The following is a 23,081-nucleotide window of genomic DNA, read 5'->3' on the forward strand; positions in this document are numbered from 1 at the left end:
AAAAAGAGAAGCTTAATTCTGTGGGGCCAAATAAATGCTTCATCATACCTATTGCCACCATTTGTGATCTTTGTACTAGGAACATTTGCAGTAATTTAGATGAGTGTTTTTTAGATCATGGGTTACAGTCTATTGATAGATTATGATCAACATTTAAGCACAGAAGGTCAATGAATTAAAGATTAATAAACCTTTAGCCAAACTTAGTGAAAGAAGGAATGAAAAAAACCTGTATCAATCTAGTTAGAACTGAAAAAAGGCAAAATCAAAACAGACACCACCAAAATCCAGAGCGTTATAAGAAACTATATTGAAAACTTATATTCCAGTTAACTATAGAACCTGGAAGAAATGGAGAAATTCCTCGACATATGTGAATTACCAAAACTTAACCAAGAAGATATAAAAACTTGAATAGACCAGTAATAAGAAATCAAGAAGTGTAATAGAGGTACTAATAAAACCCTATCAAGTATGAAAAGTCCAGCACCAAAAACTAAGTTTTTGGCCAGTCTGCTTAGTGAACACAGAAATCCTTAAAAAGATACTGGCAAACAGAATGCAACAAAACACTAAAAAGATCATACATCATGACCAAGTTGGCTTTGTCCCACAGGTGCAAGGATGGTTCAACCATATGTAAATCAAAAAATGAAAATCATCACATAAACAGAAGCAAAGACAAAAATTAAGACAAAGAAAAAGCCTTTGACATAATCCAACATCCATTCATAATAAAAACCTTGACAAAAATAGATATAGAAGGATTTTATCTCAAACGGATAAAAGCCATTTGACAGACCCACCGCCAATATCATGCTAAATGGAGAGAAACTGAAAGCATTTTCTCTAAAATTGGAAACAAGGTGAGGGCATTGACTGTGAGCGCTCCTGTTCAGTACAATACTGGAAGATTTAGCCAGAGCAAGAAAAAGAAATAAACAGAATATGAATAGGAATGGAAGGAATCAATTGCTACAGAGGACATGATCTTTACATTTAGAAAAGTAGCAGGATACAAAATCAGCAAACAAAAATCGGTAGCAGTCTGTCTACTAACAAGGAACCCACTGAAGAAGAAATCAGGAATACATTCTCGGTTTTTTCTCCGGTACCGGGAACCGAACTCATGACCTTGCGCTTGCCAGGCAGGCGCTTTGCCGCTGAGCTAAATCCCCAGCCCCAGGAATACATTCTCATTCACTATAGTTCCCCCACTCAATTACCCAAACAGGAATTAACCTAAACAAGATGTAATGAAAACTAGTATTCTGAAAAAAGAGGTTGAAGAGCACATCAGCAAATGGAAAGACATACACTGTTCTGGATAGCCAGAGCCAGTTTTGTCACAATGGCTGTGTTACCAAAAATGATACATAGATTTAATGTAATCTCCTTTAAAATATAAAGAGCATTCTTCTTAGAACTAGAAGAAACAATCCTAACATTTATATAGAACCAAGAGTCCCAGAATAGTAAAAACAACCCTGAGCAGCAAATCAGGACGCATACAATACTAGATTTCAAATTATATTACATAACTACAGTAATAAAAACAGCACAGTACTGGCACAGAAACAGGTACATACAGCCATGGAACAGAGTAGAGGATGTGGAAACAGCTTTAGGTATCTTATGCATCTGATCTTTGATAAAGGAGCCAAAAATAAACATTAAAGAAAAAGATTTCCTCTTTAACAGATGGTTCTGGGAAAACTGCTTTCCACATGTAGAAGAATGAAACTAGCCACATATCTCTTAACCTGTACTAAAATCAAAATGGATCAAAGACCTAGGTATTAAAATATAGAAACAATCTTCTGGACAATAAAATAGGTAAAACTCTTGAAGGCATAAGTATATACAAGGACTTCATGAATAGAACCCTATTTGCACCCTAATAACACCAATAATCAACAAGTGAGACTCAAATTTAAAAGCTGCTGCTCAACAAAGAAAGAACAAAGAGACAAACATGATGGGAAAACAATTTTGCCAGCGACGCCTCAGACAGAAGACTAATATCTAGAATATATAAGGAACTCAAAAAATTATCCCCCGAATAGAAGACACAATCAAAAAGAGGGCAATCAAAATAAAGAGACACTTCAAGTGAGGAAGTACAAACAGCCAGTGGGTACATAAAGTGTTCGTAATCCTTGGCTATTAGAGAAATGCAAATGAAAACACAACAAATGCTGGTGAAGTTGTAGGGAAAAAGGAATTCTTTATTGGTGGGAATGTAAACTAGGGCAGTCACTGTGGAAATCAGTATGGAGATTCCTTTGAAAATTAAAAATAGAAAGAGATTGCATTTGAAGCAGCTAAACCTCTTTTGGTTATCTTCCTGAAAGAGTTAAAGACATCGTAGTACAGTGTTGTATGCATACCTATCTCTGTACCTGTGCAACTCATAGTAGCTAAATCTTTGCAGGGGCCTACCTGCCATCAACAGACGAATGGAGACAGAAGGTGTGATGACGTGGTGCATATACAGCACTACTCGTCCATAAAGAAGGATACATTTGAGTCATTTTTAGGAAAATGAATGTACCTTGAGAGTATAAAAGGGAGCAAAGTAAACATAGAATGTTAACTGTCATATAGATTCTCTTAGATGAGAAGCCCCAAATATAATTTAAAGAGCAAAATAGAAGAGAGGATAGGAAACAGGGAAGCTAGACTTTGTGGAGATGGAAAAGGGCGTTCTGGTTGTGTGCGATAGTTGACAGAAGTTGTGCACAACCATTGACATGAGGTTTTGCCAGTTTCCTTGGAGTCACACAGCTGTGCAGCTTCAGGTTCCAGCTTTTTAAGCTCAAGTCTGTGGTTATGATCCTGAGATAATGGTCAGAGTTCTCAGTGGAAATCACCCAATTTTTATAAAAAACAGGCACGGCAGTCAAGATTCAAAGTCACAGTGATATGAATGACATTTTCTTTTACCTTGATGGAGTTGTTCTAGCTGTTGGTGTCCAGGAACATTATGGTAAACTCTGAATATTATAAGGGCTTGGCATAGTGTAGAGAAATGATGTATGTAGAAAAGGCATACCTGAGGAACGGGCAAACAGTTTCATTCTCCAGAGGTCCGTGTCCTGGGTCCTTTCTTTTATGGCTGTTTGTGCCAAAGAAACTGTCATGGTGTTTCCTCACGTCTTTGTCCCTTTCTTGTCACTGGAACTCAGTAGCGGACGCCAGCAGGTTGGAGGAGGAGAGGTTCATTTTGGCTCGCGTTTCTGAAGGCTTTATCTTGCACTGTTGGCAGCATGGCGGAAGGGCCCTGGGGGCGGAAGCGGTTCAGGTCAGCACAGACACAGGAGGGAGGAGCCAGGGAGGGTGATTTCCAGGCCGTGCCCCTAGTGACCCCCCTCTTCCAGCTGTTGCCCCTACGACCTAATCACCTTCCCAAAGCTCCACCTGTGAGAGCACAGTGCTCCTGGGGGCCACATAGACATAAACTGGAGCACTTCCTCTATCTTAGTCACCGAATCTGTCACTGTGACTTCTGGCTGTTCCCCAGTCAAACTGCTCATAAAAAGTAAATGTTTTGAATCGATTCAGGACTTTAAGGCAGCCATGAGAGTGCAGCTAAAGACTGGGAAGAGGATTTCTAGAACTTCTTCAGAGTGGCAAGAACAAGTGTGTTTGAACAAGTTTTTTGAGGGAGCTAATGGCGTCTTTCATTGTAATCTTTAAAACGTTAAATATTCACTCTATTTTTTATCATACTTGTGAAAATGTTGAGGGAAATCATGTGCAAGCTGGAATTCTGTATCCAACTGCACTGTTGATTGTGCACATAAAGTAAATGCATTATCATCACCCTAGGTTTCCAAAGGTTTACTTCCCATGTCTTCATTTTAGGAAACTAAGACTCAGTGTTTCTTTAAAACTAGGTAATGAAAGTGAAAGACCTGGGATTCAGGAAGTGGGGGTTCTGCAAGGAGAGGTGTGAAAGAAATGCACCAGTGGTGTGGGCCTTGCACTCCCTTTAGACAAAGCTGATCAGAAGATAGGTGTATCAGTAATGAGATTGAACATTGACAGAGAGTGTTGATGCTACTGGAAAAGCATTGGAGGTTTAATTCGTAAGTACATAGAAAATAAGTAAGTGAGAGATGAGCAAGTTATTCCCGGCTAGAAGTACTTTCTTGAAAAAGAAATCATGGCATATTCCGCAGCTTAGCTGTCAGAGTTTACATAGATAATCATTATAATAAAGGTACTGTATATATATTTGTAACAGTTGGAAGGAAGACTTTTATATATATGTTCCGGAAAGAGACCTACACCTTTATCTTTCATAGTCAGAAGTCAGTACATTATATTTGGAACTAAGTAAGTGATAGCATGTTAATAAGAAAAGGAGGTAGCCAGGTGTGGTGGCACAAGCCTGTAATCCCAGCACTTACGAGGCTGAGGCATGGGCTGGGGATATAGCTCAGTGGCATAAGCACCTGCCTGGCAAATGCAAGGTCCTGAGTTCAATTTCTGGTACCAAAAAACAAAAAAAAAGAGGCTGAGGCAAGAGGGTCGCCATGAGTTTAAGGCCATCCTGGGCGACATAATGAGTTCGGGACCAGCCAGAAGAATAGAATAAAACATTGGAAAATGTTGCCTTTGGAGAGTGGAAAATGAAACAGTGGATATTGTTTTTCCCAAACAGCACCATGTACTGTGTGTGAAAACTGTGTGAAAGTGTATATAATTATGTAACTGTAAGAGTAGGTGCTGAACTGGAAGTACATATAATTTTGATAAAAATTAAAGATAAATTTAAAATATTAAAAGGTATTTGTGTAGAAAGAGTTGGAACTGGGGAATATTGCTGTAGAATAGCAATAAAAATTTAAGGACTAATTATGGAAATTAATACATAACAATAGTAAAAGTACCATTAAGAAATTCTTCAGACTTGATCAAGTTGTTAGGTATTCACTTGTTTGTATTACTGAAGCTTCCATACAGATAAATATCTCATAGATACGTAGGTATGTTGTGGACATTTCTGAAATGCCTTTAAAATCTAATTTCATGTTTAGATTCTCCCTGTGAACTTTCTTAAAAGAAACATTTAAATGTGAGCTTCCAGGTTATTTTTGGTGAAATGCTTTCAAAGTATCAACATTTTTTTTCAGTGCAGAATAACATGAATGTTCATATAGAGTTTTATATACCACAGTGATTGTTTTTGATAGATAAATGTAATGATTTCTGTGATTCTGAATAATTGTGAACTTGAGGGATTGTCACTGCTCATAGTTACTAGTTAAACTTTTTGTGACTTAGATTTGTTAGATGTAGCTTAAACAAATTACTATTTTGTGCCTATGTGTCATTGTGTATATAGGTACGTGCAACCTAATTTAGGGAATAGCTTTAATACAGTAGCTTGTTTATGACCTTAGTGCATGAAGATAATCTAAGGAAAATAATTTAATAAACTAAGGCATCTGATAATCAATTAAATTTCACTGGGGCTAAACTAAAAATACCGGGGTTTTATTTATTTTTATATTTTTTCTTCTGTATATTAGTAAAGAAGAATAAATAGCGGTGCTTAGAGAAGAAAATTAGAGTGGGGAAAATAAAAGACGGGGAGTCTTTGAGACAGAACTGGAAAAGAGAAAATTGTGATATCCATAAGGTCAGAGGGCTGTGTAAAACCCAGAGCAAAATGGGTGCACACAGTAAGGAACTGTGTGCACAGAGATAGGAATTGTCATGGAGCAGCTGTCATGTAAAAAACCCTTTTACTTGTGTATTTTTGAAATCGTAGGTGAAATGGTATTACTTAATGACTTTTGTGGCTTGAAGTTGAAGTTAGGCTGAGATTCCTCTACTCTTGATTATATTTTCTATTTTCTGGTAATTTGGAGATTGTAAAATTAGATTGTAACTTTAAAAATTGTAGGTATTCATCCCTTCTCTACTAACTGGTTACTGTTTGAGTTCCTAGTACTGTTATAAAAGAAGGAATAAGTGTGAGCTTAAAAACGACAAATAATTTATGAAACTATCTTTAACATACATGTATGTGTCTGTATATATATGTATATATGTATGTAGCTATGTGAAGTAAAACTTACTTTTAATTTTCCTGATTCAGGTTGTCCTAATTTATTGCCCTTTATTTTGTATTTTTTTTAAAGGTGGGAACAGAGAAAAGATCCTCACGGTAGAACCTATTATGTAGATCATAACACTCGAACTACCACATGGGAGAGACCACAGCCTTTGCCTCCAGGGTAATGTAGTATCTTTGTGTATCTTTAATTATATTTTTATCATAAATGTGTGTTTTTACCACATGTGTGTATGTGTTTGTGAAGTCACACACATAATTAAAATTTTTATGTTTATGTAATACAGCATAACATAATATGCTCCTCAGATAAAATTTAAGTTAATCTCCACTAAATTCCTGGACAGCAGTTTTAGTGAAATAAACTCCATATAATAATGTGGTGAACCTTATGGTTTGCTTATTGCAATATCAGGTCCATGCTTTCTGATAAGTTATTATTTAATACTATAGGATCAAGACCTGAATACTTTCTTCTGTAAAAGGGACATAGCTCACCAAACTCTGGAAGGATAGAGACTCTAAGTTTCAAAGACAGTAAAAAATATATTCCAGGAATAGGCAGAATGTTGGTGGGAGGAATATAAAGGGTATAATTCAATAAGCTATCAATGTGAGAGGTATAGTTATAAAAATACAAAGGTAAAGGAAGATCATTTTGAAAATGATCTTGAAACATAACCTAATACCATGAACTTTGTTATACAAAAAATTTTTTTTTAATTTAAAACCTACTAACTTTAAGCATAAAGTAATGTAAGTTGGCTTAAAGCCATCTTTGTAGATAATTGTCATAACATTGAACAATTCTGATACTTCTTTATAGAAAACTATGGAGAAGTATGCATGAATTATTTGACTGCACTGTATTTTTAACAATAACTTTACAGAATTTAAAATTAGTTGCTGAAAGGATTCTAAGATAGGTGTTAGAGTTGTAAACTGATGCCAAAAAGTCAAAATGGGAGATGGGTGGGAAAAGTGAGAGATGAACTCAACCCTGGAGCCTGCAGCACTGTGGTGGAGGGGGAAGTAGGGATGGACTTTGTGTTCTTCTGGAATATTGAAAGAAAGACCTGACAGAAAGAAGCACATGACATACTTAAAAACAGCAGGTAGTTGTTCAGCTGTCATATGGGGCCTTTGCTGGATCTCCGGAAGATGAGCCTGAAAAGGTAGAGGGGTTCATTTTTATGTTGTCCCAAAGAGCTGTGGTGGGTGGAATGACGTGATTGCATGTGCAGTCAGGAAGATAGCTTGCCCAGTTTGACAGCAGAAGGTGAGTTACAAAGCAACAGAAAGAACTGAGGTAATGTCTTAAAAATGGGCAGTGGTCAGAGTCCATTTAAACCCATTGAAAAAGGATTTAGTTCAGTAAATCCATATCAGAGAAAAAAAGAGGGAAGAAAGAGTTGAAACTGAAATTGTGGAATCACTTGTCTCTTTGTAAGGCAGTCTTTAGAAGTTGTGTTAGTGATAAAATGGTAATTTTGCTAAAATACGTATTTTACAGTTTTATAGATTATATGATAAAAATATATATTTTCAATTTATAATCATGTCTTGGACTGATTTTTAAGTTACTTGAGTGAAGTATTAACTATCTTTAATTTTCTTACTTTGGAAGAATATTGTTTAATTCATTTTTATTATTGATCATTTTATTTGTGGTAGTTGGGAAAGAAGAGTTGATGATCGTGGGAGGGTTTATTATGTGGATCATAACACCAGAACAACAACGTGGCAGCGGCCTACCATGGAATCTGTTCGAAATTTTGAACAGTGGCAATCTCAGCGGAACCAGCTGCAGGGAGCTATGCAACAGTTCAACCAGCGATACCTCTATTCGGTAACTACAAATTACTCAATGATTACTTGGTAATTACGAATATATGTAGTTCCCCAGGCATTTGCCCTCTTCTACTTTGGTGATTTTCTAAAATCCATCTCAAGATAGTTTTTGGTTCATCTTTAATTAATAATTGTTTCTGATACATATAAACATTCTCAAAAATTTTCAGGTTTTGGAGAACTTCAGATTAGGAACACTCAATGTACATATAGCATAAAAGAAAATATGTACTGTGTAGATTTTGGTTTCTGTATGACTTATGTGTGTTAAAAAAAACCTTTGGGAAACAGAAATTAGGAATTAGGTATGGTTCAGAATATTACTCTTCTGCAGATAAGACTCTCTTTTAAAGGATTAAAGTTAAGTTATCTCAATAGAAAGCACATCTGGCATCTAGGACAAATACTCGGCTCAGCAGTGCCATCAAGTACCCCGGTTCTTACTGCCTCTTAGCGCATCCGTCCTGATTGTGCATCGTGCCTGTTATTTTGAGCATACAGCGCTGCTGCACTCTGAGCCTCACTCCTAGGGGCTAGATCATAAAAAAAGTGTAAAGGGCAATTGAGAAGGAAGACAGCTTTGGTAGAGCTATCTAATTATAATATACATCCATAAAAATTGTTTTTGTATATGAATATCCAAAAGTTACTAAGCAAAAGATAAAAGTTTTGTAAAGTTGATTCTGAAGTTTATTGGTTTTATTAATGGACATTTGTTTTAAAGAACACTGTGACAATTGCATCAAGTAAATAATACCCCCCATTTATATACCATTCATGTGGTTGAATGCTCTTACCTCATGACGTGTGCAGAACTTGGTGTTTTAGGATTACTGTTCCTATTCCTTTATCATACCTTTTTTTAAAAAAATTTTAAGATGTGATTCTGCCAAGTGCTTAACTTCTTTCTGTTTTTATGTTAAAGTACTATTCTTTTTCACTCCAATGTCTTCACCAATCAGGCTTCAATGTTAGCTGCAGAAAATGACCCGTACGGACCTTTGCCACCAGGCTGGGGTAAGTTGAGATTATGTTGGTAAAAATATCTGTAAAATGTATACTTATACCAAATAGGTGTTAAATGTTATACTCGTTTTATTTTGTAGAAAAAAGGGTGGATTCAACAGACAGGGTGTACTTTGTGAATCATAACACAAAAACAACTCAGTGGGAAGACCCAAGAACTCAAGGGTATGTGTGTACACTACAGCCTTACGCAAGTCATCTTCACCTCTGTGCAGATAGAATTGGTGAACCTTGAATGCCCTGGCAGTATTTACCTGTGAATGTAACATTTATGTTTTAGTTTGCAGAATGAAGAACCCTTGCCAGAAGGCTGGGAAATAAGGTATACTCGAGAAGGTGTTAGGTATTTTGTTGATCATAACACAAGAACAACAACATTCAAAGATCCTCGCAATGGGAAGTCATCTGTGTAAGTGAAAACCTGAAGTTCTTTTTAAATGCTTTTTTTGGTTCAGAAAGTAGTATCATAGTACACCTGTCTTTGCTTGTATTGCAGAATGAACTTGCGGCATGTAATTCTTTAATTATATATGACATTTAGTAACAGTGGCAAGCATATACATAGTAAATATTACATGCCAAAGATTGTTCTAAGCACTTTATATTTATTAGCTCATTTTTATATTTAAACAATGCTTTGGAATAGAAACTATTATTTTCTCTTTACCAAGTAAGGAAACAAATATAGTGAGCATACCTCACTGCTGAGACATGAGACAAGTAATGGAGCTGGCTCCTGGCCAAAGCAGTCCATCTCCAGAGTCTGTGCTCTCAGCTACCACATCGTACTGCTGCCACAAGAAATAAGATATTGAGCAAAACTGAATTTCCAGGTAGATTCCTTAGTTAAGCAATTGACAAATCTCTCTTAATCCTTACTCTTAGGTATGATGTCTTTATAAAAAAATTGAAGCAGTCACACAAATTCTATTGTAAATTCTCACTATGACATCTATGGTACCTCCAACTAGTATTTACCCCGTGTTGTTGTTGTCAGCTTGAGAACACCTACATCTCACAACTGCCAGGATCACCACTCTAGTCCAAGCTATTACTGTCTCTCACCTGGTACCAGAGTCTACTGTCCATTTACTTTCTCTTGACACTTTATATAATGTTATGTGATTCTCTGTATAGCACAGACTGGTTTTATAAAGACATCTAAATGTCATTCCTTAGCACTTTCTGTGGTTTTCATCTCAAGCATAGTGAAAAGCAGTCTTTACAGTGGCCGATAAAATCACGTACAGTCAGACCCTGTGGTCACTTCAGCTTCATCTTGTTTTCCCCTTTTCATTCACTCTGCACTGCTACACCTAACTGTACCTTGAACATTTTATGCTTCTACATCTGAGTCGTAGCCCTTATTCTCTGTGCTTGATATGTTTTTTCTCTAAATATCTATATGTTATACCCTCTTTGTCTTTATTTCTGTGCTCAAATGATAAGTCTCCTATGAACCTGTTATGGTTGATACATTGTGTCAACTTGGGGAGTCTAGAGGTTTGGCTAAGTGACTCAGCAGGAAGCCAGGGTGCTTACTTTGTATACATCCTGAGCCTGTGGAAGAGGAGGGCATGGAGATTATGTGAGAGCTACACTCCCCTTAGGTGGGGGTAGCCTGTTTACAAAGTAAGGAAGGGAAAGAAGTTGCTTGCCGCCATTCCTCCCTTTCTGCTCTGGCTGCTTTGCTGTTCATCTGCCATTCCCCACTTTGCTCTTGTTGCTTTGCTACCTTCTGCCTCTGAGCCAGCCAAGTATGAACTGAAACCTCCACAAACTGTAAGCTAAATAAACCTTTCCTTCCTTCATTTTGGGTGTTGGATATTTTGTCTCAGCAATGAGAGTGAAGTAACCAAGACAGAATTTGGTACCAGGAGTGGGGTCGTTGCTGTGACTATATCTAACCATGTGGTTCAACAGCCTTTAAAAATGGCTTATGAAAAGTGTTCAAAAAGGTTCAGAGATGTCACCTGAAAGAAAAGCGCTAGAACGCCTTCGGCTGTTCTGTCTGGGAGATTCTGGTCAGAGCTCAGAAGCCCAGAAGGCTGATAAAAATTGTGCCAGTAAAGACCAAGTTCAGGAGGTTTCTGCTGGAAAAAAAAACTACATTGGTCATTAGACTCCAGACGATATATGTTATGGCTTAACAGAAAGTTTGTCTACATTTTGCTCATGTCCAGAGACTGCCTAAGACTGAGATTAAGGGCAACAATAGACTGGTTAATTTGACAAAAAAAATTTTAAGACAGTCAAATGTTGGGAAAATGACATGGCTATTGTTGGGGGCTTTTAGCCAGATATATATTGAGACTCAAAAACAAAGAGCCCAACAGGATGATTTAAAATGTTGTGAGTTTGACCAAAAAAAAAGCTCCAGTAATGCTGTGGACTACAAAGATAAGGCTGAGATCTCTATTACTAAAAAAAAAACAAAATAAAAAAGATGGCCTGAGGGCATCACAAAAAACAACAAGTCTCCACCCTTTGCAGCCTCAAAACTACAAAGGTGACAGACCTTGTCTTAAAAAAAAAAGCCTCAGTACACCATGTTCCAAAATGGCGACAGCGGCCGCACCAGGTTCCAAAATGGCGGCAACATAGAGGATTTGCTCCTCAAACTTGGGTTCAGAGTGCCCAGCGATCCAGGCACTCGACCCCTGTGGCCAAAAAAAAAAAAAACTTGGCTACTGCTCCAGGTGGCAGCAGACCCCCTGGCTTTAGGTGCATTAGAAATACAAGAGTTCTAAGGGTCCAGAGGCTTCCACCCAAATTTCAGAAGGCCTGGGAGGCCAAATAATGTGCCCCTTAGAAAACAATATATAAAACTGTAAATATAAAACAAAAGGTGCCCTGGAGACCTCAAAAGTTTAAAAAAGCCAGGACCATAGATCATCTAAAAAAAACTACAGGGAGGGAGCAAAACAGGCCTCAAAATAAAAACCACAAAAGCTTTGGCCACTAAAAGTGCCATAGGGGTGGACTCGTACGTGCCCTTGGGAGCTCACAATGTGCCACAGATTGCTTCAGATGCTAAACATAAAACTACAGGATGTAACATTAGCCCTGCTGGATTTTGGACTTGCTTTGGTCCCCATACTCTATATCCCCGTGTTTGTACCTTGTAAAATGGTACTGCTTATTTTGTGCCATTAAATGTTAAAAGTATTTAACTTTTCATTTATACAGGGGGTCACAACTAAGAGTTTGCCTTCATCCCCGAAAAAACTTGGGAATTGGACTCTTCAACAGTGCTACAACTGTTAGGACTTTGGCAACTCTTTCAGATGGACTAAATGCCTTTTACATAAAAAAATATACATGAGTCTTTAGGAGATGAAATATTATGGTTCTAATATAATATAATGTCTTTATACCTAAAAACTGATTTTAAAAAATGTGTCTGGTTGCCAAGTTAACGAAAAATAAAATGTTATGGTTAATATATTATGTCAACTTGGTGAGTCTAGAGGTTTGGCTAACTCAACAAAAAGCCAGGGTGCTTACTTTATATACATCCTGAGCCTGTAAAAAAAAAAAAAAAAACATACAGATTATATGAGAGCTACACGCCCCTTAGGTGGGGGTAACCTATTTACAAAGTGAGACAGGAAAAAAAACTACTTGCCGCCATTCCTCCCTTTCTGCTCTGGCTGCTTTGCTGTTCGGCTGCCATTCACCCCTTTACCCTTGTTGCTTTGCTACCTTCTGCCTCAGAGCCAACCAAATATAAACTAAAACCTCCACAAACTATAAGCTAAATAAACCTTTCCTTCCTTCATTTTGGGCGTTAAATATTTTGTCTCAACGACAAAAAAAAATATCCAAAACAGAACCCTAATTTATTCACTCTTTCCACAGTTGCAGAATTACTCTCCCCATACCACTTCTTACCATTTGTCCTTTTAACAAGGCCATTTCTTTTAAATGGAGTGGTTAGATACCCCTTTCTGACACATACCATACATCATTACTCATTCATACTTACTGATTGTGTTTGTCTGTCTCTCTCACTAGTGTGTAAGTTCCACAAAATAGGCGTTTTTATCTATCTTATTAACAAGTAATTCCCTATCTAAAAGAACTCCAGGTACCTGCTGTGTGTGCAGTAAATATTTGTTGTTCGAATGGATTAATTTGAATGGAATGCCACAAGAGAACATTTCTCATCTCTTCTAAAATGTTTCTGTGATTGTCAAAGTTCTTTGTGCCCATATGGTATGCTGTTGCTCGGGAAGCAAGGCACTCGCCCTCTCTTCGAGTTGAACCGCAGTGTGAAGTCCGCATTCCTAAATGGCAGCCACTCTTGTCTTTTCTCTCTAACCATCTGAGTCCTGTGACGTGGGTATCACTTATTCCTAGGAATTTGATTTTGCTTTGCATATTATCTCAAGCAGTATACATTTAGTTCAGATTAGTGTTAAAATATGATACAATTTCCTTTGATGTCTCTTTTACTTAGAGTCGCTGTCCTTGGATTTTTAGGATTATCAAATAAGTCTGCAGTAGCCTTTACCATTTCAGTTAACTACTTAGCAAAGACCTAGCTAGCTAATCATACAGTCTCTCTTTCCATGTGTATTGTGTTGCTGTAATGTACCCCTCCTGGCTCAAGTCTCTTTTGGCCCACTAAATAGAACTTTATTCCTCTGCTGGGGTATAACTTAACTTCCCTTGGCTGTATGTAGGACTCTGGTACACTCTGGTTTCATAGTGAATATTAAATATTCAGCTTATTACAAATTAATGTTTGTTTCTGTTTTTCTGTAGAACTAAGGGTGGTCCACAGATTGCTTATGAGCGCAGCTTCAGGTGGAAACTTGCTCACTTCCGTTATTTGTGCCAGGTACTACAGTGGTAAATAAATCTTATCTTTATAATCATTTAGTCATATCTTTATACTTTTTATAAACTGTGGCTTATATATAATATACTTTTGTTTTTAGTCTAATGCACTACCCAGTCATGTAAAGATTAATGTGTCCCGGCAGACATTATTTGAAGATTCTTTCCAACAGGTAAGGAAGATTTTATGAAAATAAACAGTACTGGGGCTGGGGATTTAGCTCAGCGGCAAAAGTGCCTGCCTGGCAAGCGCAAGGTCGTGAGTTCGGTTCCCGGTACCAGAGAAAAACCAAAAAAAAAAGAAAATAAACAGTACTATGCACTTTATTTTATTGTATATACTAAAGGTATTATTACATCTAAAGTGTTTTAGAAACTTTAGGAATAATACCAACTGCCACATCTTGAGTAACCATTTTAATAACAGTTACAGTAAACCTTACCATGTGTTGAGTGATTGTCATTTGGTTGGCACCAGCATCTTATAGTTATTTCATCCCTTTGAGATACAGCTTTTGTCAGTATCTCTGTTTAGATACCAGTACTGAGATTGAGAGAGTCATTCTATCACAGATTTAGATGTGTACCTATTAAAATAAAGCTTAAAAACCTTTTGGAACAAGTCGATCTGTTTTAACCCTACTTCTAACAAAAAAGTTTTGATAAAACTAAGAAAATTAAATTGGTAGATACCACCTTCTGTTTGACTATTCCATTAATAATCCTGATGCTCATTCTCACCTTTGTTTCTTTTTAAAAGCACCCTTGTCTGAGCATACTGTATGTCTACCCTGCCTGAATCACCTGCATAATGTTTAAAATCAGAACACTGTTATTTTTTACAGTGAAGTGGAGAATTTTCCATATATGATTTCTCTTTCCTCTGTAAAGTAGAAAGATAATAAACCATACTTTTTGTGTACTCAGGTACATAGGGCATTTAAGTTATTCTTTGTACAGGCCAAAACGAAATAACAACATTGAAATCCTTGCTTAATTTTACTAGCTGTTACACTTTGAATGTAACTATTACCAGAACTTTTTGGAGAGAGGGGTTGAGTTAGTAAATTCTTAGCAAAATAAATGTTTCAAGCTTCCAAGCAACTTGTTTCAAGCTGTGCTTGAGTTGACTTTAGTAAGTATATATCCAAATTCTTGGCAGACTTTATTTTGCTTTTTACCATCTTGGGAAGAAGCATGATCGATTATTGAACACGTGTGTTTGAGCCCATAACTGCCCCTGAAGGAGCCCTCTGGGCGAGCTGTGCTCTGACCTAAACCTGCCTGTCTTGGCTGTGGTTCTGACATATGTGTGATGGAAGTAGCTCATTTTTATTAAACATAAAGCCTACTCACTGGTAACCTTGATATTAGCTGTTAAAGATTATGAAAATTTTGGTGTAGATTTTATTTTAATATATCTTACATAAATGAATACAGATGAGTTCTTTCCTACTAAGAAACAGAATGTGCAATGTAAGTTCTTTTGCCTCTGAAGTTTGCTATCCAGAAAAATCTGCAAGTTACCTATCGAAAAGGTCTTAGTAAGGTTTTTCAAAGTGAGAGGAAGAGAATATTTTCTAACTTTAGAAGGTTTCTGCCTCAAACTCTCCCTCTCAACACTAACCCAAAGCAGAACTGTTTACTACTGAAAAAGGAAGAGTATGAAAATGAGTCAGAGGAGGTGTCATAGATTGATGCATGTTTTTATCTAGTCTGTGGAACAAAGAAATGGATTTCTTGAGTTAAAGGCACTGTATGTGGTAAGAAAATGTATAATTTTGAGAGTATAGATTAAATGAAATTGTTTTGAAAATAACTGGTTCTATGTATGAGTGTTTGAATGTTCATGTTTTTGTTCTAATCAGATTATGGCATTAAAACCTTACGATTTGAGGAGGCGATTATATGTAATATTTAGAGGAGAAGAAGGACTTGATTATGGTGGCCTAGCAAGGTAAAATTGATACATACCTACTTTGAAATAAATATATCTCAGTGTATTCAGTGGATATAGTCTTTAAAAAGATAGGTGAATGTATTGGTTTGTTTTTCAATAGTAATCCAGAAATATTTTTAAAACCAAAATTTAAAATAGTTGCACAGCTGTCAAGGTAACCATTATTCCATAGCTAGTTGTCTGCTATATGTTTTCTTTTCATACGTATAAATTGTACATATGAGCTTTTTAGTAAAAACAACTATACAATGCATAACATATGAGAACTTAATTTGGGGGCTAGTTTTATAGATTAATATTAAAAGAGTGTTTGGTTAGTATGCATGAGGTCCTAGGTTTGATGCTGAGGGTAAAAACAAAGAATTGATTTTATTTTGGATAGCATGGAGAGAGAAAGAGAATGTTCATTTTTTTCAAATAGCTACACGGTATTCTATACTCGGAGATACCATAATAAATGGATGAGAATAAGGTTATTTGTTAGTATTTGCTATTGTAATGCTGTATGTACAGTTTATGTTTATTTTTAATCTAATCTGAATTTCTTCATAGAGTAAAATTCTCCACATTTGATGAATGTATTATTAACAGTAGAGATTTGTGAAGCAATGAATGGAAAATCCTTATAATGTACCATAATTTTTTTCTCTTAATTACTTTGCACAAACCAAAATTGGCAGTGAATTTTCTCTTTTGTTTTGTTTTTGGTTTTGGCTATGAATTCAATTCCTGTTTGTTTGTTTGTTTGTTTTGAGATAGCATCTCACTATATTGTCCAGGCTGACCATGAACTCACTATGTAGCCAAGCTAGTCTTGAATGTGTGATCCTCCTGCTTCAGCCTCTCCAGGGCTGAGATTACAGGAATATACCCCTCACCCACTTGCAACTTTTTGAATGCACATTTTATCGATGTGCACAATTACAGTATCTGTGTTAAGGGACAAAGAAAGATACTGGACCAGGCACAACTGGTGGGAGAAGATATATAACATATATAGGGTTATCAAGAGTTCATTTAAAAACACACTTCTTCATCTAAAACATTGCTAAGACAGGGGCTGGGGATTTAGCTCAGCGGCAAAGCGCCTGCCTGGCAAGCACAAGGTCGTGAGTTCGGTTCCCGGTACCGGAGAAAAACCAAACAAAAAAAAAAAAAAAGAAAGAAAGTTCATTCATTTGGGGCTGGGGATTTAGCTCAGCGGCAAAAGCGCCTGCCTGGCAAGCGCAAGGTCGTGAGTTCGGTTCCTGGTACCGAAGAAAAACCAAAAAAAAAAATAAATAAATAAAACATTGCTAAGCTTTTTCAGTAAATAAATACTATCTACCACAGTAAATGTTCATATCACATCTATTACGAATTTTTCTCAGTTCAGAAATGTTTAGGCTTCTAAAAGGTGTATTTTAGAAGGGAAGAATTATGCTATCACAGTCCCATTATCTGACTTTGTAATATTCTCATTCTTGTTTGAACCCTTATTTACCTAAACTGTTTGGGTCTAGTTTTATATTTTGACAGTTTTAGTCTATGTAGCAGGTTCCTGTATGTCATGAGTTTCCTACTCCTAAGTTCTTTTTTGATTCAGTTAGTGGGCTAGATTTATCATCAAATGGTTTATTCCAGAGTACATAGGAGTGATACATTGCTACAGTCTTTGCATGCTTGAAAATGTCTTCTGTTACATTTGTATAAAAACAACAACCTTACCAAAGGTGAATTTCTTGCAGAACACTTGTTTCTCCAATACTTTGTAGATGTTGCTTCACTGTTTTCTATCCTTGGTATCAGTACTGTCGGCTTCTTGTAGGAAACTTCTCCCTAGGTGCACACACAGATCTTTTACTTGAAGTTCATTAATTCCATTGTTGATTGTTTTATATCTTTTTAAGGAACGTATGAAGATCTTTCTTAATCTCAGGGAAGTTTTCTATTGTATCTTTGAATATTTTTTTCTGTTCCATTTGTTCCATTTTTTCTTCAGGAACATCAATCATGGGTATGTGGAATCTCTGTCAGTCTTACATGTCTGTCACCTTTAATCATTTTTATCTCTGTGCTTTTCATTTTGTTTGAATTTTTCTCTAGCCTGTCCTTGTGTCACTTTCTGCTGTACTGCCCTACATTTTGCTGCTTCTGATGTGATTTTTCTTCATTAGTGGTTTTACTGTTTTCTTCATTTCTTCCCTAGGCTCTGCTAGTTCATCTGTTGTGTCAGTTTTTTCAACCTCTTGTGTGTCTTCATTTTATTTGAAAGTGTGGAGAATATGTTGAAAGTTAACTCTCTGGTCTCTTGCTAGTTAGGAATTTTTCCTTCTTTTCTGCTAGCATTAGGGTGAAGGTCAGGTGACATGAACATCCTATTGAATGGATTGAGTTTCTCTGGGCTGCTACTTGCTAAACATGATCTGAAGCAGTGGGAAATTTCTAGTTTTTGTGTGCATATCTAAACACTTTCTGACTACACCTGCTCAGTCCTCTTCCCTGGCAGCCTCGTTACAGAGGGAAGTCCCTTGTTTCAGCTGTTGGGACTTCTGTGAATTGGTGCTTATCATTGCTCAGTTGGTTATGTTTAGGGACTTCCCTCTACGCCGTTCAGGCAGGTTCAGGGATCATGTTTCAAAAGCTCTAGAGGACAGCACATACAGGCCAGGTGAACATGTGTAAAGGTGGCCCATTGTGGAAATTTTTTAAATTACTTGATAATAATTTTTTTAAAAATCACAAGATCCTGCATAAGAATCAGGATTTCTAGCCTGGAGCCTGTAATTCCAGCTCTCAGGAGGCTGATGCAAATTTCTGGTTTTTCTTTAAAAACCCTAGACGCTCTTTTTCACCCTCTTACTTGTATCAGTTGGCTGAATCCCAGTAGCTGCTTCCTTTGTAGGGTAGCATAAACTCTGTTTTGTTACAGTGCCCCCACTACCCAGTTGGCTTAAGGACTGGGATAATGTACCAGAAATTCCTTCCTTAAAGCCAAGGGTTATGGCTAAGCAGAGAGTGTGAAGTCCTATGTACTCAGTGACCGCTGTAAGCATGTGAGCCTGGAATTACGCTTATCTAGTTGTATTTTATCTATTAGCCTTTTTAAAATGTGACAAAAAGTTAGATGTTGCTTATCACATTTAAAGATTTCACCTAATTTTAGTCTTGTTTTTAATGCATTTACAATAAAATTAAATCTGTTCCATAGCAGCAGTGTTGTACCTCAGTATCACCAGGAAATACGTATTAAAATCTGTCATAGAGTCTGGGGTTACAGCTCAGTGGCAGAGCACTTGCCCAGCCCGTGTGAGGCTCTGGGCTCTATCTCTAGCACCACCCCAAACAAAACACAACAAAATTATTTTGTGTACATCTAGAATTCCTGTGAAAGTTAAGAACCCAAGAAAATACATTAGATACGGCTTTTCCCAATGAGGAGCTTACAGCCTGGTACATAGGACAGGTCATCTACATGAAAGTGAGTAATATTCGGGGATGTTACCACAGACTGTTCAGTGACTGACACAGGTAGCACACTGAAAAGCTTCAAAAATTACCTGAAGTAGATTTAAGCTGGACTGAGAAAAAGTGCGATCTAGTTAGATTGAAGAGACATAGCCAGATAAACATGCAGCACAGAAATAAGCATGTCCAGGTGAGGAACCACCGGTGAGTGTATAGTTTGGTAATGCAGCAATTAACAGGCAACTCTGAGTGGAAGCTAGGTCATAGAACTTCAGTGGAGTGCTGAGGACCTGGGCAGTGAAACTGTAAAGGTTATTGAGCACAAGTACATAAAAGAGTATGTTTAAGACTTGCTTTTAAATGTACATATATATTGATGCTGAAAAATAATCTTATTTTCTTATAGAGAATGGTTTTTCTTGCTTTCACATGAAGTTTTGAACCCAATGTATTGCTTATTTGAGTATGCGGGCAAAAACAACTATTGTCTACAGATTAATCCAGCATCAACTATTAATCCAGACCATCTTTCATACTTCTGTTTCATTGGTCGCTTTATTGCAATGGTGAGTTCCAGACTGTTACTTTATTTAAACTTCGTGTATTTTTAAAGTATTTCAGGAGAATTTTAAGAAAACAAAAGAGATAAATGTTGTTATTCACAAATGTTGTTATCAAAGTTTATCTAGGAAGAAATGACTGTTATATAAAATAGTTTATTTTTTGAGTGCCCATGTGAAATCAAAAAAGATGATTTATAACAACTTAGTCTTTATAAATTCTTTTATAAAAGTAAAGCTGTATTATAGTATGAGTACTTTTCTTTATAAAATGAAAATCAGTTACCTAATAAGTACACTTGATTGATGATTTTTGGAATTTTCAGAACTTTGCAGAAGTCCTTATAGAATTGTTTTCCTCAGGGGACTGTTTGTATTTATTTGCACTGTCTTACCAGTTCATTCAGCAGGTATCAACCTGTTGTATCAACCTGCTATAATGCAAAGCACTGTTCTAGGCTCTGGAGATGAAAAAAGATGTAGTCACTACTGTTAGAGATCTAAATTCTGTAAGAGGGGGAGAAGTAGTAAGTAGATGCTGACAGAAAAGGTGGCTGTTCCGTCATGCAGTGTGGTGAAGGAAGCTGCTGATGTATGGTACATGAATGGAAATTTGAAGGGAGCCAGAAAGTGAATCATGCAGATATTTTTGAGAACATTGTAACTGTTGGGAACAACAAGCCCAGGGTTCCTAGGGGGATGTGTGTTCTTAGATGAGGAAGAAACCACTGGGTGGAGGAGGGTGGAGGAGAAAGAATACAGTAGGAGATGAGGTTGAAAAGTACTCTGTGGGGCTTTTAGGAAATTCACATACAGATTTTAAGCAGGGCATTGAGTGACTTGAACTCAATAACTGATCTAACTTAAATTTTATTAAATCTCCTGTATTGCTGTGTGGAAGAGATATTGTAAGTGGGGGCAGAAAAAGGGTAGAAACGGGAAGATCGAATTGAAAGGTGATAAGGCTTGGATTTGTGTGGTGCAGCGAACATTAGCACTAAACGGATCATCTGTTAACTAGTTGCAAACTGAGCGAAAGGAAGCGCGGCAGCAGAATTGATGGCCTGTGTATCTGCTTGCAGTTGCTGTTTATTGAAATGATCAGGATCACAGCAAGAGCAAATTTGGCGGGTGGGGAAATCAAGAATTTGGATTTGGGTTGCCTTGTTTGGGATGCCCATATGGATCCATCTAGTGGAGTAGAATAAATAGGAAACTGGATATTTAAGTTTGGCACTGAGGGGATCTCTAGGTTAGCAAGAGGCATTCAGGAGTTCTAGGCATGTACTGAACATTAAAAGGCTCTGTGGTTGTTGGAAGTTAAGTGTGCATGGAGAAAGTGGTTTAAAGACATAGTTGGGGAAATAAGAAGGAAACAGCAAAGGAACTGAAATAGGAAAGTCAAATAAGACTGGTTTCCTGAAGATAAGGAAAGAAGGGAGTGTGTTTCAAAAGGAAGCCATGACTAACCCTGTTGTATGTCATGCATAAGCTGAGCATGGTAATTACTTGATTCCCAGGAGGAGGCCTAGGAATTACTCAGTTTGACAAGATGAAAGATACTCATGAATGAAGGATGGAAAGATTGACACTAGGGAAATCAAGAAAAAATGGGACAAATCTTTCAGAGAAGTTTATCATAAGGGATCGTGGAGAATTAGGCAGTAAGTAGAAATTGATGTGGAGTCAGGAATGGGAAGAGAACGTTGTGCTTGGTGGCATGCACTTGTAATCCCAGTTACTCACAAGGCTAAGGCAGGAGGATGCAGGTTCAAGGCCAATTTAATGAGAACTTGTCTCAAAATAAAGTAGAAAGGGCTTAGTGGTAGAGCACTTGCCTGGCATACATGAAGCCATAGATTGAATCACCACCATCACCAGTACAAAGGAGAGTGAGAAGAATTATATTGCTGATAGTGATGATCAAGTAAGAGGATAAAGTAAAAATAAATTTTTTTGTGGTATTAGGGATTAGACTTAGGTAGGGTCTTTGAGCCCTATCATAGTGCTTTTATTATTTATTTATTTATATTTTTATTTGAGACAGAGTCTTCCTAAGTTGCCCAGGCTGAGTTCGAACTTGCAAGCCTCCTGCTTTAGCCTCCCACTGTGCTAAGATTACAGGCATGTGCCACCATGCCAAGTTTGAAAGAATTTGGTGAAGAGTAAAAAAGAATTTAATGAAGTTGGTAATACCAGGAATATGGGAACAGTGAGCTTGAGGAGGAAGATGAGGAAGAGATTTATAGAGAACATAGAAGTAATAAAAAGTTTATTCATAATAAGCATGTGTAGACTCCAGTGCTAGTAGTGATCAGATTTGGTGGAACACGCAAAAGTTCTCATAGGATTGCTATTTCCTCTGTGAAACGGGAAGTAAGATCATCAGCTTAGTGTGAGGAGTAGGGAAAAGGAGGTATTTGAGGAAAGAAGGGTGGAGAATAGGAGAGATTACGAGGCAACACTGATTAGCACGTTAGGGTATTGGTCGTGAAACACGTAGCTGATGGGCTGGGGAGATAGCTCAGCGGCACAGCGCCTGCCTGGCAAGCACAAGGTCCTGAGTTTGATTCCCAGCACCAAAAAAAAAAAAAAAAAAAGAAAAAGAAACACTTAGCTGGTATATGCATTTTTCGCTTGTTCTACTGCCTAGGTGCAGGCACTGCATGAATTGAGAGTTGAGTCTAGCTAGGCTTGGGATTTTGACAGTGGGGGAGGCAGAGCTTGAAGATACCAAGCAGAGTAACTTTGATGATTGATGATGGGATCTAAACTGAGTGAAGGGGAGAATCACTCTGTGAGTGGGCCGAGAGGTGATAGGAGTGCCGGGAGCCTGGGCTCCTTTGTTGGCTTTTGTGTGGGAGAAGTGGCACAGTCATCCTGAAAATCTTGTAGGCAGCTATGAAAATAAAGAAATGGGAGAGAGGTCTTTCCAGGTGCCTGGGGCCCTTCATTTCTGCATCCAAGTAGGTTAATTTATAAAACGTGCTGTACTCTTTGATAGTGCATTATAGAGCTAATGTTTGGTCTGTAAAGTAGATTTTGTTCGAACTCTAATTTATTGTCTATAAAAGCTGAGGATTTCTCTGTTATCATTATACCCTAAATAAGAAATTATATATTAAAAAAATAAATAAAATTCCAAATCACACAAAAAAAGAAATTATTATTTTGTAAATATTAAATAAATTTTTTTGTTTTTCCTGGCAGGCACTATTTCATGGCAAGTTTATTGATACTGGTTTCTCTTTACCATTCTACAAGCGCATGCTAAGTAAAAAACTTACTATTAAGGATTTGGAAT

At 37.1% G+C, this 23,081-nt stretch overlaps 1 protein-coding gene across 3 annotated transcripts in view; it reads left to right on the forward strand.

Moving 5' to 3' along the window:
• Wwp1 (WW domain containing E3 ubiquitin protein ligase 1) overlaps positions 1-23,081 on the forward strand; it is a gene marked incomplete at its 5' end in the record, with an annotated part of 53,283 nt that overhangs the window by 11,910 nt on the left and 18,292 nt on the right. For 2 of the 3 annotated variants that reach the window (XM_013512748.1, XM_013512749.1), the window contains 10 exon segments: positions 6,156-6,251; positions 7,763-7,937; positions 8,902-8,956; positions 9,046-9,130; positions 9,246-9,374; positions 13,736-13,811; positions 13,912-13,983; positions 15,679-15,767; positions 19,624-19,783; positions 22,988-23,071. In XM_013512748.1, coding sequence (XP_013368202.1) covers positions 6,156-6,251; positions 7,763-7,937; positions 8,902-8,956; positions 9,046-9,130; positions 9,246-9,374; positions 13,736-13,811; positions 13,912-13,983; positions 15,679-15,767; positions 19,624-19,783; positions 22,988-23,071 — 1,021 coding nt within the window. 3 annotated transcript variants of the gene reach the window in all.

The sequence above is a fragment of the Chinchilla lanigera genome, unplaced genomic scaffold, assembly GCF_000276665.1.
Source record: "Chinchilla lanigera isolate Chin_1 unplaced genomic scaffold, ChiLan1.0 scaffold00016, whole genome shotgun sequence".
Taxonomy (NCBI): Eukaryota; Metazoa; Chordata; class Mammalia; order Rodentia; family Chinchillidae; genus Chinchilla; species Chinchilla lanigera.